Source organism: Fringilla coelebs, assembly GCF_963513975.1.
Source record: "Fringilla coelebs genome assembly, contig: SCAFFOLD_49, whole genome shotgun sequence".
NCBI lineage: Eukaryota > Metazoa > Chordata > Aves > Passeriformes > Fringillidae > Fringilla > Fringilla coelebs.
In genome coordinates, this window is record NW_028167265.1 from 1166691 (window position 1) to 1182899 (window position 16209).

At 52.8% G+C, this 16209-nt stretch overlaps 1 protein-coding gene across 1 annotated transcript; it reads left to right on the forward strand.

Moving 5' to 3' along the window:
* Positions 1 to 13687: 13687 nt before the first annotated feature.
* On the forward strand, positions 13688 to 14620 carry LOC311166080 (olfactory receptor 14J1-like; the record flags this gene model as incomplete). Its single annotated transcript, XM_084227558.1, has 1 exon — positions 13688 to 14620. The coding sequence occupies one exon, from the start codon at positions 13688 to 13690 to the stop codon at positions 14618 to 14620; it is 933 nt and encodes a 310-aa protein (XP_084083684.1).
* Positions 14621 to 16209: the final 1589 nt, after the last annotated feature.

Below are 16209 nucleotides of genomic sequence, written 5' to 3' on the forward strand. Positions count from 1 at the left end.
AGGAATCCTCAGCTCACACAAATGACAGCTGGCATTTCAGGGGCTGGCAGGAGCAGCTAAATCCATCTGCTCGCTGTCCTTTCTAGCTATGGCCACGCTGATGCAATTGGAAGAATTGTCCCTGCCCAGGAAGCTCTCAGGTAGAAGAGAAGAGCAAAAGCCACCTGTTTCTGAGCTGCTGGCTGCCAGAGCCTCAGGTTTTCCTTCCAATTTCTAAGGGGTTTGGACTGTTTTTACCATTTTAACACGTTTTATGCATTCCTGCGAGCGAGTAAGCAGCACAAAGCCTTTCCCTCAAAGCCTTGAGGCAGGGCCAAGGCAGAAGTTGTTCATGCTCTTTTCTCCTGGTGATTTTCTAATCCCGTCCAGACTCTGATAGCAAAGCCGTGCTGTGGACAAAAGATTGACCTTGGAGTCATAGGGCTGTGGATGTGACAGCCTGGTCAGAGAGCGAGAAAACGAGATAAGTTTTCTCACAGTCGACTTGTGATATTTTTAGGGAGTTGTAGAGAAACGATGATAGCTTGTTAGTATAAACAACCTGCAGGTGGTGATTTCCTACTCTCTGTCTTCCTGTTCTTCTCAGGGATTGTTTGTGAGAAGGGTATTTTTGTTAATTAGCCAATCAAGTGGAATGTATGGGTATTTTCTATAAAAGAGAAGAGTTTCTCATATTAAAGCTGGCCCCGTGCAAACCAGCCGTCTGAGTCTGTGTTGCTTTCTTACTCAAACACAACATCTGGTGACCAACGCCGTGTATGGCGCCGATCCGCCCCTCCTGGATCGCGGGACGGACAGAGACACACGGGACCCCCGCCGGAATTCCACCGGGACCCTGCGGCCCCTGGGCAGTCTGCCCGTGCCGGAACACCCTCTGTTCCCCTGGAGAGGTAACGACCTTTCCCCGTGTCCTCCTGGAAGGGGCTGGGACCCTGATTCTGCCCTGATAGCTTAGAGCAGCGGGCGGGGACGAATCCCCCAGCGCAGCGGACAGTCCATGCTTTGCTGGGGTTGGGTGCCGGTGTTTCCGCGATGGGAAACCGTGCTTGTAAAGAAGAAGACACGGTCATTTCTGTGTGGAGGGACATGATTTCCTTTAGGGCAATCTCTGTGTTGGATGATTGGCTCTGCGATTTATTAGCATGGGCCACGTCTCATGATTTCGTGGTGGATCTGGCCACTGTTTTTAGTCCAATCCTGTGGGAGGCATTGGGCCACCGGCTCACGGAGCAGTTTTCCAGAGGGAATTTTGCCGTTCTTGGCTTATGGCTGTGTGGAGATGCCTGTTCTGTGCCATCCCGGCCCTGGACACTGGGTCGGAGGTGGGGAGTTCGGAGGGCAGAGGTGGTGCCGCCACCTGGGGGCAAGATCAGCAGACCAGGAGACTGCCTGTTTTTCTCTGGCTCCGCACAGGCCAGCGGGAGGCATGGGGAATCTCTGCAGAACCTATCTCTCATCTGGAGATCACGTTCCTGATCCCTTTGTCTCTGGGAGGTCACCATCTCCTCCTGCCGTGACATCAATGCCACTGAGAGGGATAGCTGCCTCTCAGCCGCGCCTGGAAGATGGCGTTTCTCCGCCCACGCTGCTTTCAGCCCCTCTGTCGCCAGGTGGTCTGTTATGGACGACGAGGCCGGACTTTCTTCAGAGAAAACGGCTCTCATTTATTTAAAAAGAGCTACAGAGGACGGAAGGCCTGAGATAGGCTCAGACCCCCACAGAACAAGTTAAAAAAAAATAACAGTGTGTCTACCTCACATACATACTGGGTCCTCCAGGAAGCAAGTTCTTCAAAAGAACCCCAAACTCAACTGAACTCCCATTTTTATAACTCCCCTTCAGGTCCAGGATTGGTGGGTTTTGGATCCACGCAGTGATTCGCTTGTTTCTGGTGTTCCTATTGGTCTTTATTTTTGTTCACTCCTGACCAATCATTTCCTCAGAGCATCGAATGATTGCTGAGGTCTTTCGCCCGATCTCCAGCCGTGGTGCTGGTTTTATTGCACTGACTCTGTCTCTGGATGTTATTGTGCCCCTTTGGACCATCCCCCTGCTCTATCCTGGACCCTTTAGAACCTGCAAAGAACATTGACTGACCCCCTTAAAACAATAACTCCCCTTCCCAGGGTTACAATAATCAGCTCAACCTTGACTCAATACAAACTGAATCTCACTTACAACAGGTCGGTTCTCCCCTTTCCGGCCAAGAGTGGCCGGTGGGTCGCTGTGGCGGCCAGCCCCGCCTTCCCCCCCTGCATGCCGGGGACCGACTCTCGCTGCTGGCAGGAGCTGCAGTTCCTGGCACATCGCGGGTGAGAGCGGAGTCAGCTCCACCCCACCGTCTGCGGTCGCCGTGACAACCCTGGCTGCTCCATCAGCTCCCTCGTGGTCAGCCATGGAGCCTGTGCAGCTGCGCCAGCCACGCCCGTGGTCAACGCCTGCCAGTGAGTGTCTGTTCCAGTGATGTCACAACCCCAGCCACCTTCCCCCTCCTTTTCCATGGCACCTGAGCAGACAACAGTGACCGTGGCCGCCGCTGCAGCGCCATCTCTCCGAACGGTGACTCACACAGCAGGGGCTGTGTTTCCTCTGGCTCCCCTGCCTTTGGTTGCGTAGCAGCTGCCTTCTCCTTCTCCCGGCGCGGTGGCCAGTTTGGTTAACATAATGTCTTTTACACCATTGCAGCCCACGGTAATGCCGCCGGCCGCGGCCGCGCTGCCCGCTGCTCCGTCTCCATCTGCGCCATCCGTGGCTGGGCCCCCGGCCGTGGCACAGCCAGTAGCTGGGCCCCTGGGTCTGGGCTTGTAACCAGCCCTTCGGTCTTGCAGCCCGCAGTCGGCCTCTTGACTCCGGAGCCTTTGGCCAACGCACCACGCCGTGCTGCCTGCTGGCTGTCCTCCCCATGCCTGAATGGGGACAGCGACAGCGATGACTGCCAACAGCCAGTCCCCTGGCGGGGCGTGCCCTGGTGGTGGACCGCCGGCACCGACAGGTGGAATCATCGTCCGTGTGTAAACTGTGCACTTTGCCCCCCTGTCGAGTGACCGTACCCCCAAGAATCCTGCAGGTTTTGGGATTCAGTAAAGATGCGAGCTTCAGAAGCTGGGGATGGGGATCCGTTGGACAGGGCGGGAAGGCCACGGTGTACAGCTGAAAACACCACACTTGCTCCAGGGGAAGGAGCCACAGGTGTCGGTCAGACAGCTTGTCCGGCATTTGTGGGGAGGACACAGGTGGTTCAGGGGGACCATGTTCTGCCACAAGGCCAGGTGCAAGCTCTCCCTGTGCATAAGCCTGTCCCCAGTTCAGGACAGGCCGACCGGCATGATGCGATTGCCGGCTGGGTGATCCAGGATCTGCGAGACCAGGCTGCAAAATATGGCCTTGGTTCTGAGCAGTCTCTCAGAGTGATAAACTCAGACCTGCTTGCTCCATTTGATATTAATCATATTGCTCAGGCACTGTTCCAGCCTGTGCAATATGAGGGTTTTTGGACAGCTGGACGCAGGCTGCTGCAAAGGTTGCAGCAAGAAACAGGCTTCTGCCTCTGGAACAGCCTAGGTATGGCGTGGGGGTGGATGCTCTCCTCAGAGAGCAGGCCTTTGCCAATCCTGATTCTCAGACTACCTGGGACTCTGCTGTCCTTGAGCAGTGTCAAAAGGTAGGATTTGATGCGTTGTTGAAGACTATTTGAGACAGCCTCCCCCAGGCCACAATTTACAACAATAATTCAAGGGGCAGGTGAGCCTTTTTTGCCATTTGCTGAGAAGCTTGCAGCTGCCCTGGAGAAACAGGTTGAGGATGATGCCTTAAGGCCGATTTTATGCAAGCAGTTAGCTCAGGTCAACTCGAACAGTGAGTGCCAGAAGATCATAGATGCTCTTCCCTATCAGACATAGTCAATGCATGTGCCAAGACAGGTGCTGTAGACCACAGAGTGTCTGCTCTGGGGGTTGCTTCACAGCCAGGCCAGGTATCCTTATGAAGAAGAACAAAAATAAGGGCAAGAAAAAGCAAAGAACACCCAAACCTACGGGGGCGGGTGCCTCCTTGCTGTGCACTAGATGCCTAAGGGCAGGTCATTTTGCTGAGCAATGCAAGGCTAAATTTCATGCCAATGGCCAGCCTTTGGCAGGCCCAGGAAACGGGACAATGAGCACACGGGGGAATTGTGCCCTGGCACACATGATTCCTCAGGGCATGGCGCCAGCTCAGGTCTGCCCAGCTAGCTCGGAGGCATCACCCACGCGTGGATGAACATACTGCCAGCACAGTCATCTTAGAATCCTGCTGCCAACATAAGGTTCCTTTGGATGTGTCCGGACCTTTGGGACAAGGACTGGGCGCGCTGCTTGTGGGAAAATCTAGTGTCACCCACCAGGAATCTTTGTTCACCCAGGAGTCATTGACTCTGGCTTTTCAGGTCAGATTTGTGCCATGGTTTACATGCCCTACCCCCCCGTCATTATTCCGGCAGGGACTCGGATTGGTCAACTTGTGCCTTTTCAGTCATGTGTCCCCAGGACTGACCAGCAGACTCCTGGGAGTGGTGGCTTCGGATCCACGGGACTGCCATGAGCCCTCTGGTCTGCAGACATTTCTGCTCAGAGACCCCAGGTGGTGTGTACCCTGACCCTACCGGGTGCCCACCCACTGACGATCAAGATTCAAGGTTTGATTGACACAGGGGTGGATGTGACAGTCCTCTCCCTCTCTGTGTGGCCTCCTACGTGGCCTTTGTCTCCTGTGGGGTCAGCTGTGGTAGGGGTGGGGGGGCAGGACGTGCCTTGGTGAGTCAACGGTTTGTGCTGATCAGTAACACAAATGGGCAGACAGCTGCAGTTGGGCCCTCTGTCATTCCATCTCCGATCAATGTCTGGGGCCAGGATGTGTTGGCTGACTGGGGACTGCGAATTGGAATGGGTTTTAACTGAGGCCACTGCACTGAAGGGCAAAAGATACCCTATGCTGCCTTTACAGTGGCTGGTGGACCAACCCATTTGGGTTCATCAGTGGCCCCTGACAACAGAAATTGGTCACCCTTTGTCAACAGGGACATTGAGCCTTCTGCTAGTTCCTGGAATACCCCCATCTTTGTGATAAAGTTTGGGAAATGGAGGCTGTTACAGGAAAATTGATGTGGTGATGGAAAGCACGGGGGCGTTGTAGCCCGGTATGCCCTCACCCACCATGATCCCTCCAGGATGGGAGATTTTGATCATTGACATGAAGGATTGTTTTTTCACAATTCCTTTACATCCTGATGACAAACCAAAGTTTGCCTTCATGGTGCCTTGACAAACCAGCAAAAAAAAAAAAGGTTATCTGGAGAAACCAAATCAACCACCTTACGCTGTCACAGAATTCAGAGATTACTGTCATTTTAAATAATTTTCTCTCATTGTGTTCTTCTGGTGAAACACACCTGCCTCGAGCGAAAGTCTGGATACGGGGCCAAGCCACTGATAGTGGGACCTCATCACTTGGGGCCGCGGGTATGCATGCTTTCCACAGATACTGGAGTAGGGAGGGTACCTGCACGGTCTGTCCACCCTGATTTGCAACGCCACAGACAGAATGTGGCCAACAGGAAACCTCTGAACCATGATCAAGATGATGACCATCAGTCAGATGCCCGACCCAAGTGGGGACTGAACATTCCATCCTTTCTTTGTTTCTGAAAAAGGACTGTTGACAGGCTAAGACTGTTCTTTGAACAAATTAATGATAAGTTATTATATTATTAGACCTAATATTGAGATTGTATTGGAATAAGTAAATAACTTTAGGATTGATAGTGCATTTCTTGTAAGAGGGGATCACAAGATACGATCTCCCTGACCATTTTAAACCGGTGTCCGATTGAGGAACCTCTGGAGCTGTGTTTGTTCTCCTTCCTGCCAGGGGCCCCACAGAGATCTACAAACACCACCTCCTCCTTTAAACAAAAAGGGGGACCTGTGCTTGTGACAGCCTGCTCAGAGAGCGAGAAAACGAGATAAGTTTTCTCACAGTGGACTTGTGAGACTTTTAGGGAGTTGTAGAGAAATGATGAAAACTTGTTATTATAAATAACCTGCAGGTGGTGTTTTCCTACTCTCTGTTTTCCTGTTCTTCTCAGGGATTGTTTATGAGAAAGGTGATTTTGTTAATTTGCCAATCAGGTGAAATGTATTGGAACGGTCTATAAAAAAGAAGAGTTTCTTGTATTAAAGCTGCCGCTGTGCAAACCAGCCGTCTGAGTCTGTGCCGCTTTCTCACTCAACAGCGACAGGAACCAAGGAGCCCCTGTGACACAGCAAGGCCCCTCTGGAACAACGAAACCATTGCTGACAGTACAGAAACTCATGGAATCAAGGGGCCATTGTGACAAGGCAGATCCAAGGACACCATGGTGGCGCTATGGAACCTCATGGAAGCAAAGAGACCATTGTGACACTCTGGTGCCTCACGGAATGAGGGGACCACAGTGAAACTCAGGCCCCCTATGGAACCAAGGACCAAGGATGAAGCTGTGGGGCCGTAGAACCAAGGAGCCATTGTGACACAGCGGGGCCACAGGGAACCGAGGGGCCATGGTGACATTGCAAGGGCTCAGGGAAGCCAAGGGGCCATGGTGACGCTGCAGAAGAAAGGAGAACACTGTGACACTACAGGGACTCATGGAATCAAGGAGACCTTTGGGACACTGTGGGGCCCCATGGAACCAAGGGCACAGGGAGCAGGTGTGGCTGGTTTGGCCTCGCAGGGGCTGCTGGACAGGTCTGGCTGACCTTGGCATGTCAAGGGCTGCTTCTCATCTGCCCCTGAAGCACTGGGGCTCTGGGCTTTCCTTCATATGGGAGAGAACTGTCCTGATCCTCCTCCAGGGCCCTATGGCCAAAACTGGGATTCCTTCTCCAGATTTCCTTATATGTAAAGATTGTTCCCAGATGAAATCTGCCAGGAGAGACAGATCTGGGGGCCTTGGCTACCTGGGGCCACCTCTCATCTGCCTATGAAACACTGGGACCATGTGCTTTTCTTTCTTATGGGAAAAAACATCCATCTCGACCAGGCACCCATGGCCAAAATTGGGCATCTGCCTCTGGAATTCCCTGTATCCAAGGATAGCTCCCAGACAAAAACTGCCAGGACTGACAAGTCTGGCTGGCCTTGGCTTCCTGAGGGCTGGCACTCATCTGCCTCTGAAACACTGGGGCTCTGTGCTTTCCTTCCTAATGAAAAGAACTCTTCTTCCTGTCCAGGCACCCACTGCCAAAACTGAGATTCCACCTCCAAAATGCCCAATGTCCAAGGATAGCCCCTAGGCAAAAGGCACCTGGAGAGACAGGTCTGGCTGGCTTGGCCTGAGGGTGGCCACCTCTCATCTTCTTCCAAAACACTTGGACTTTGTGCTTTACTTTCCTATGGGAAAAACCATCCATCTTAACCATGGCCAAAACTGGGATTCCACCTCCAAAACTCTGTACATTCAAAGATTGCTCCCAGGTGAAAGCTGCCAGGACAGACAGGTCTGGCTGCCCTTGGGCTCCTTGGGGCTGCCTCTCCTCTGCTGTCCAAACACTGGGGCTGGCTGCTTTCCTTCCTATGGAAAAGAACTGTCCTTCTTATCTATGCAGAAATGGCCAAAATTGGGGCTCCACCTCCCAAATTCCCTCTATCCAAGGGTTGCTTTCTGACAAAAGCTACCAGGACAGAGAGGTCTGGCTGGCCTAGGCCTCTGATGGCTGCCCCTTCCATCTGCCCCTGAAACACCACTGGTGTTGTATGCTTCCCTTCCTGTGGAAAAGAACCATCCTTCTCCTCCAGGTGTCCATGTCTGAAATTGGGATTCCACCTCTGAAATTCTGTATATCCAAGGGTGCTTCCAGGCAAAATCTGCCAGTACCATCAAGGCTGGCTGCCCTTGCAACACTGGGGCTGCCCCTGCAACACTGGGGCTGGGCTCTTTCTTTCCCATGGAGATCACTGGGACACGGTGGGGACCTCATGGAACCCAGGGGATCATTGTGGCACCACTGGAGCCCATGGAACCCAGGGGATCATTGTGGCACCACTGGAGCCCATGGAACCCAGGAGATCATTGTGGCACCACTGGAGCCCATGGAACCCAGGGGATCATTGTGGCACCACTGGAGCCCATGGAACCCAGGGGATCATTGTGGCACCACTGGAGCCCATGGAACCCAGGGGATCATTGCGGCACCACTGGAGCCCCTGGAACCAAGGGGCCATGGTGACACAGTGGGGCTTCATGGACCCAGAGACCATTATGGCTCTGTGGGGCCTGATGGAACCTTGGAGACCATTCCAACCCTTCAGGGCCTCGTGTCACCAAGGGGGCATTATGACACCTCAGGGCCTCCTGGAAGCAAGGGACCACTGGGACACTGTGGGGCCCCATGGAACCCAGGGAACATGGAACAGGTCTGGCTGGCTTGGCCTCCTAGGGGCCTCCTGACAGGTCTGGCTGATCTTGGGATGTCAAGGGCTGCCTCTCATCAGCTCCTGGAGCACTTGGGCTCTGTGCTTTCCTTGCTGTGGGAAAGAACTGTCTGACTTTTCAGATGCCCATTGCCAAAATTGGTACTTTTCCCTAAAATAATTCTATATTCAAAAGTATCTTGCAGAAAAACCTGTCAGCTCTGGCTGGCCTTGGCCTCTGGTGGTCACCTCTCATCTGCCCCTGACACAGCGGGGCTCTGTTCCTTCATTCCTATGTAAAAGAATTGGCCTTCTTGTCCCGGGACCATGGCCAAAATTAGAATTTGACCTCCCAAATTCCATATATCCCAGGACTGTTCCCAGACAAAAGTAGCCAGGATAGACAGGGTGGGCTGGCTCTGTCCTCTGGTGATTTTCTTAGACTATGGGCTGAGCATTTTCATTTAGAAACACCTTGGAGAGGGCCCAGAGATCTTCCAAGGAGGGGTTTTGAGGCCTTGGGCACATGACCACTACATATGGACAGTGGAGCTCTGTGCTCTGTGCTGTTTGGTGGTTTTGCATCACAGAAGTGATGTTCCAAGAGAAGCAGTTTCCTCCGTGTCTGACAAAAAACCAATCAGTAATTAGCTTGAGAATTGACAATCTGTTAAACCACTAAGGAAACTGTGCAGGGCTCAGTGAAGACACATGTTAAAGACGAGAAAGCCTGGGAGGGTCTCTTTCCCTTCTGGCTGGCACAGAGCTAACAAGGCTGACCCAGGCAGGGGAAGGAGAAGCCATCGGCCCCGGCCGTGCTGCTGCTGTGTTCTGGCCTGGCTGCTGAGATCCTGGCCCTCCCCCAGCACGGCCCATCCTGACACAGCCCCAGCGCAGCCGCTGCAGAAACCTCCATCGTAAAACAGTTCCGGCCCAAGGACCGAGCCCGGCCGGGTCACGGAACCATCTGCAGGCCCCGGGTGAGATATGAACTCTGTCAGTGCTTCCATCCTCCCTCGAGTGAGAGAAAAGGACAAAGTGCAGGCACAGAGAGGGGCAACATGAAAACACCGAGGTCAGTGAGGAGGAAGTTGAGTCCCAGATGGGGGGAACGAGGAGATGCCTCAACCTTGGGGCTGGAACCCTCTTGTAAAGCTATGGAAAAGGATGTAATCGATACATCAGACTCTCTTTTTCCTTATAATGCATTGAAAAATATGAGGAGGTGACTTGTTCAGCAAAGGCCTCCTTGCTAAAGTGAGCAAATGTTGAAGTACCTGTGATCCCATGAGAAGATTGAACAGAGAGAGGGCGGAGTGATGAGACCCTATGCCCTCAGGGAGAAAAGAAGACCTCTGTTCCTAGAGATGAAGATGATTTCAGAAATAGATGAAGAGAACCTTTGCTCCTAAACAGCTCATCTTTAAACTAATACCCCACAAGTTGACATGGCGCATAAACACGGCTGTGCTAAAAGCCATGAAAAATGGGAGGGACTTCACAATTGCCATTTTTTCCAGGTGGCTGCTATTCATGGGCATTAAAAGCCATGAGAGAACTGTTTTCTTATGGAGAAGTCTCCACAACATTAACTGCCCCAGACATATTTTATGAAATATCCTTTCATTAGGATTTTTTCTCCTGAGAAGCTGAGAGGCCTCAGAAACTAAAAGTAAACAATGATTATCTGCTGCTGGGGAATGCAACAGGGGCATCTGTGATTGGTCTCATGTGGTTGTTTTTAATTAATGGCCAATCACAGTTCAGCTGTCTCAGACTCTCTGGCCAGTCACAAGATTTTATCATTCCTTTCTATTCCTTGCTAGCCGTCTGATGAAATCCTCTCTTCTATTCTTTTAGTATAGTTTTAGCATAATTTTCTTTTAATAAAATATATATCATAAAATAATAAATCAGCCTTCTGAAGCATGGAGTCAAGATTCTCATCTCTTCCCTTGTTGGGGTTGTCTGCAAATTCAACAATTAACAAGAGGAACTTCTCTCCCTAAGTGAACTGAAGAAAGAATATTCTAGAGGTGGTAAACTGACTGAAATTTTTAAGTTTTTGTCTCCTTACACTGTCAGTAAGAAAGAAAAGGTTGTAGGGAGAGGACAAGTGTTCTGGAAGTTTTGTTCTGATTCTTATTGCTCTTTCTTTTAGCTACTGTTAACAACATTTTCTTTATATCCTTTTAAAGTTCTGAGCCTACTTTGCCTTTCTCCTAATCCTATCTCACAGGAGGAAATGAGCAAGTATATTCCAGTGAGTGCACTGGTAATTAGCCAACACTGAACCCACCACACTAATTGATGCATTGGCCAAGAAACCTCAAATTGCTGAACCAAAGCCACTAGAGAAACCTTCCTGATGAACTGCACGAGAGCAGAGGGAAATCAAGGCAGAGCCATGGTTTGTTAGAACTTGCTTGATCCTAATGGAACCTCAGGGCCTGAGAGGAGATTGCACAAACCTTTCCAGGAGCCAAAGGCAGAAGAAACACCCAAAGTGCCTCGAGGCATTCATGGGTCCCACTGAGGTCCATCTCCAACACAGGCTCCTCATGGACTCCATGGAGGACAGAATTGGAAGCCAGGACTGCACAAAAACTTCTCAGAGACTCAGTGTGGAAAGGAAATTCCAAAGTACCTTAAAAACCCCTGAGTATCTCAAAGTATTAATGAGCCCTACTGAGTGTCAGTACAAAGCTCTCCAGGGACTGGTTAAAGCAGATAATTGGGGCCATGATTGCACAAACCTCTCACAGAGTCTGTATCAAAAGGGAAACACCAAGTACCTAAAAGAACTCAAGTACCTTGAAGCATTAATGAGCCCCCATGAGTGTTGTTACTGACAAAGCCTCTCCAGGGACTAATTACAGCAGATAATTGGGGCCATGATTGCACAAAGCTCTAAGAGACTCCATGGCAAAAGCAAAACCCCAAAGTCCTTTGAAAACCCTGCAGTCCCTGGGAGCATTAAGGAGCTCCCAGGGCCATTCCTGACCAAGGCTCCCCAGGGACTCCTTCCAGCAGATCCTGAAGGCCACTGGCATGTGGGCTAGGGGGGGATGCAGAGGGCAGGACAAGGGGCTGACAGTGCCCAGCCTGCCTGGGGCTGTGCCAGGAGGCCCCAGTGCCTCAGGACAAGGTGTCTCCTCACAGCCCTTGGTGGCACAGATCCTGCTGTGCCCCGGGGCACCAAGACTTGGCTTCTCTTTGTCCCCACCTGTCATCACTGCCTGCAGTTCTCTGCTCTGCCTGGGGCCTGGGGACACTTTCTCAGTCATGTCCCTCAGTGGGACCCATTAAAAGTCAAAGAAACTTTGGAGTTCAATTCTGACTGTGAATTCTTGAGAGGTTTCTCCAGCTGCTTCTCAGGGGCTGATGTTCAGGGCCTCAGCACAAAGGTTCAGAGGGTGATTTAAGTCCTTGTGCTGTGTCTGTGCTGCTGAGCTGGGCTGGGTCCCGGCCCAGAGGCAGCTCCTGGCAAGGGCAGCGCTGCAGAGAGACAGCTCTGGCCAGGAGCAGCTCCTGTGCACAGCCCAGCAGGGCTGGGGCACTGCCTGCAGCCAGCCCGGGCACAGCACAGAGGCACAGAGAGCTTCAATCAGTCAGGGCTGGGAAGGTGCTGAGAAGTGCCTGGGGCACAATCGCTGCCAGCCCTGGGCACAGGAACCTCTGGCTGCAGGACAATGCAGCTGTAGCTCCTGGAGCCATCTCCTAAAGCTGCAACATCCCAATGCCTGCAGACTTTGTGAGTACAACTCTGAATATTTCTGGTGCAGGGGAGGTGAAATGCTCATGAAGCTCTGGCATGGTGAGGGTTTCTGACCAGTCAGAGAACATTTCCAAGACAAGGATTTTGATAAAAAGGAGGGAATTTACAAAGACTTTGTATTCAGTTTCCTACTATTGGAGAATGGCAGGGAGAGGGGATAAATATTAAAGATGTTATGAATTTTGTCAAGTGCCTGATATATCCAAACTGTTACTTCCAGTGATCAATAGGTTCACAGGAGATCCCTAATGTCCTTTCAGCCAGTCTGCCCATGGACAGCAGCAGCATCACCTTTGCTGGACCCCTCAGGCTCAGTCTGAGCTGTCCTTTGTTCAAGCTGCAAACAGAACCTGTCCCAGCCAGTGCCTTGCAAACAGGCAGGGTTCTGTAGGGCCAAGGAGGGTGCACAGAGATTTGGGGTCTGTGAGTGCTGGCAGGGAGAGATCAGGCACAGGGAAACACCTGTAGAAGGAAAATTTTCAGGAAGCAGAGAGAAGATGAGGCAATGAGAGAAAAAAACCCAGAAATGCTGTGGCAGGGAGAGTTTAGAGATGCCCACAGGATCCCTTCAGTGCAGCCCCTCCCTCTGAACAAGCCCCCTCCCTCCTGTGCCCCCAGCCAAGCCTCTGCCCTCAGGGCTGGGGCTCCAAGGCGTGCAGCCCCTCCTGTGCAGGCAGAGCTGCAGCAGAGCCATGGGGCAGCTCTGCAGCCCTGGGCCCAGTTTCCTCTGCAGAGCACAGGGCTGGGAGCAGCTGCCCAGCCCTGGGGGCTCTGGCAGGGGACACAGCTGGCTCAGGGTGACGCTGTCCCCAGTGCCTGTCTCTGGGCAGTGCTGTCAGTGCAGCCAGGGAAGGAGCTGCATCTCCCTGAATCCAATGCCACCATAAGGACACTTGGAAGTCCCTTTGAGATTTCAGTCCAAGCTGGGAGCTTCAATCCAGGATGCAAAGCTGTCCTAGAGCATCTCTGAGTTATAAGATTGATGGGGAAAGGCAGAGGTGTTCTGACACTGAAAATGCTGCTGGGTTGGTGAAATGAGCAACGTGAGTCCTTGGCTACAAATGTGGAGCTGGGCTGGGGTGGATCCATCTGCTCTCAGCAGTACCTGGTGACATTTTAGGGGAAGCCGGGGAAGGTGATCACCCTCCCCCTGAGAAAGGTTAAATCCCAGAGAAACTCTGAACAGGTCGGAATGACAGACCATCTCTCCTCACTCTCCACTCATCACTTGGCCTCACAAAACTTTCTCTGTTGTCCCTGAGTGTAGCAGAAATGCTGAGGGTTTCTGATATTGAAGAATACCAAGAGAGATATGAGGGGAGCTTAAAAAGAAAACCCCAGAATTCAAAACCACTAAAGACTGTATCTGTGTCTTCTGGGGGAGGGCGTATGGGAAATGGCTTTGATTTTGGTTACAGGTATGCCCTCCAACTCTTCACTGAATTTTTCTCCATGGCAGAACCCAATGCCCAGCCCCAGCAAATGTCCAACAGCAGCTCCATCAGCCACTTCCTCCTGCTGGCCTTGTCAGACACGCGGCAGCTGCAGCTCCTGCACTTCTGCCTCTTGCTGGCCATCTCCCTGGCTGCCCTCCTGGGCAACGGCCTCATCATCAGTGCCGTAGCCTGTGGCCACCAGCTGCACACACCCATGTTTTTCTTCCTGCTCAACCTGGCCCTCACTGACCTGGGCTCCATCTGCACCACTGTCCCCAAAGCCATGCACAATTCCCTCTGGGACACCAGGACCATCTCCTACTCAGGATGTGCTGCACAGCTCTTTTTCTTTATGTTCTTAATCTCAGCAGAGTTTTCCTTTCTCACCGTCATGTGCTACGACCGCTACGTGTCCATCTGCAAACCCCTGCACTACGGGACCCTCCTGGACAGCAGAGCTTGTGCCCACATGGCAGCAGCTGCCTGGGCCAGTGGCTTTCTCAATGCTCTGCTGCACACAGCCAATACATTTACCCTGCCCCTGTGCCAGGGCAATGCCCTGGGACAGTTCTTCTGTGAAGTCCCACCAATCCTCAAGCTCTCCTGCTCTCACTCCAACCTCAGGAAACTAGGGCTCATTACACTTAGCTCCTGTTTAGGTTTTGGCTGTTTTGTGTTCATTGTTTTCTCCTATGTGCAGATCTTCAGGGTCGTGCTGAGGATCCCCTCTGAGCAGGGACGGCACAAAGCCTTTTCCACCTGCCTCCCTCACCTGGCTGTGCTCTCCCTCTTTGTCAGCACTGGCTTATTTTACTACCTGAAGCCCTCCTCCATGTCCTCCCCATCCCTGGATCTGGCCCTGTCGGTTCTGTACTCGGTGGTGCCTCCAGCCCTGAATCCCCTCATCTACAGCCTGAGGAACCAGGAGCTCAAGGCTGCAATGTGGACACTGATGACTGGATGGTTTTGGAAACATTAAACTGCTGGCCAATTTCTGAAAATCACATGTAATAAAAGTAATCTTTGATACTTCTTGTTGGTTTCATTTTGGAGGTTCTTTTTATGTGTTTTACTTTGATAATATTGTCCACACAGAAATGTCATTGTTTGTGCCATTTCTCAATTTATTTCTCTCCAGGTTCCCTGTGGCCACAGGCTGTGTCAATGAGGGGCTGCGCTCTCAGTGGCTTTAAATGAACTAAACGATCTCCCAGCAAAGTCTTCTCCAGAGATGCCCCTTTTGTTGTCTTCTCTGGAGCTGCAGCAGCAATGTCTGTGTGCAGAGCTGGGAGCAGATCAGTGCTGGCACAGCAGCTGTGCCCAGGAGCAGCAGCACTTGGTGTTGCCAGTGCTGCTCCCGTGGCCCTGCCCCGCTGCCCTGGTGGCCCTGGTGTTGCTGTAGGGCCTGAGTGCTCTCGGGGCCGGGCACAGTCCTGGGGTGGCAGTGCTGGGGCTGCAGCAGGGACAGGCGCCATGGGCACTGCTGGGGCAGCGCTGACACCTCAGGCCATGCCCTGGGGGCTCCAGGCTCCTTGCCCAGGCTCTCTCAAGAACACACCCACATCAATGCTCAGCACAGAAAATCCCCGTGAGCAGCCCCAGACTGGCCGTGGGCAGGCGGGGGGCAAACAGCATGGCTGGGGCTCTGCAAGGGCCCTGGGGGAGACAGGAAGGAGCAGCAGAGCAGGGGCTGATCCATCCCCAGTGTGCTGGACAGCCCAGGGCAGTGTCCCAGAGCGTCCTCATGGAGCTGCCAACAACATCCCCCCTCTGCAGCCCTGGCCTCTCCCCAGTTCACACAGGTGCCCCATCCTTGCAGGCACAGACACGGCAGACCTGGCTCAGCAGCCCCTGTTTGCATTGCACAGAGCAGGGGGAGCACCCCCAGGCTGTTGGTGTGCAGACATGAACCTGAGGGAGCACAAATGCCATCAGCCCCTGGGGCCAGGAAGGGCTGGGGGACAGCAGGGAAACCACTCAGCTTTGTCCTGGCCTCTGCAGTCAGCCAGAAAGTTTGTTCCCATCAGCTGGGAGTTTCCTGTCCCACTGCAGACGCTGCTGCTCAGAGCCAGGGCTGCCTGGCAGCCACCACCAAACTGCCCTGAGCATTTCCTTTGCTTCACCTTTGCTTTCCTTACTCTTCCTGATACAGATTTCCTCCTATTGCCCACCCCTGTTCTCTCCCCTGCAAACAGCCCATCCCTGTTTGCCCTTTCCTCTCTGGCCCCACTCCCCATTGCAGTTCCTGACTTGGCACCATGGGAACGTCCCTTGGGCAGCAGGATCATCCTACAAGTGCTGCAGGAATTGTCTGCAGGCTCCTGCAGTGCCTCGTGCTGCTCCCTTGCCACAGGCACCACAGGCCAGGGGGGCACATCTGGGCTGCTGTGTCTGCCTCTGGGGCTCCCTGTTCTGGGCCATGAGGAGGAGCTGCAGAGGCTCTGCAGGACTGACAGGATGGGCTTTGGGGCTGGCAGGAGCGGCTGAGGGACCTGGGCTGTTGCAGCTCCTCAAGAGGAGGCCCAGGGCTCATCCTGCAACTGCTCCAAGGGTGGTTTCAGAGAATCC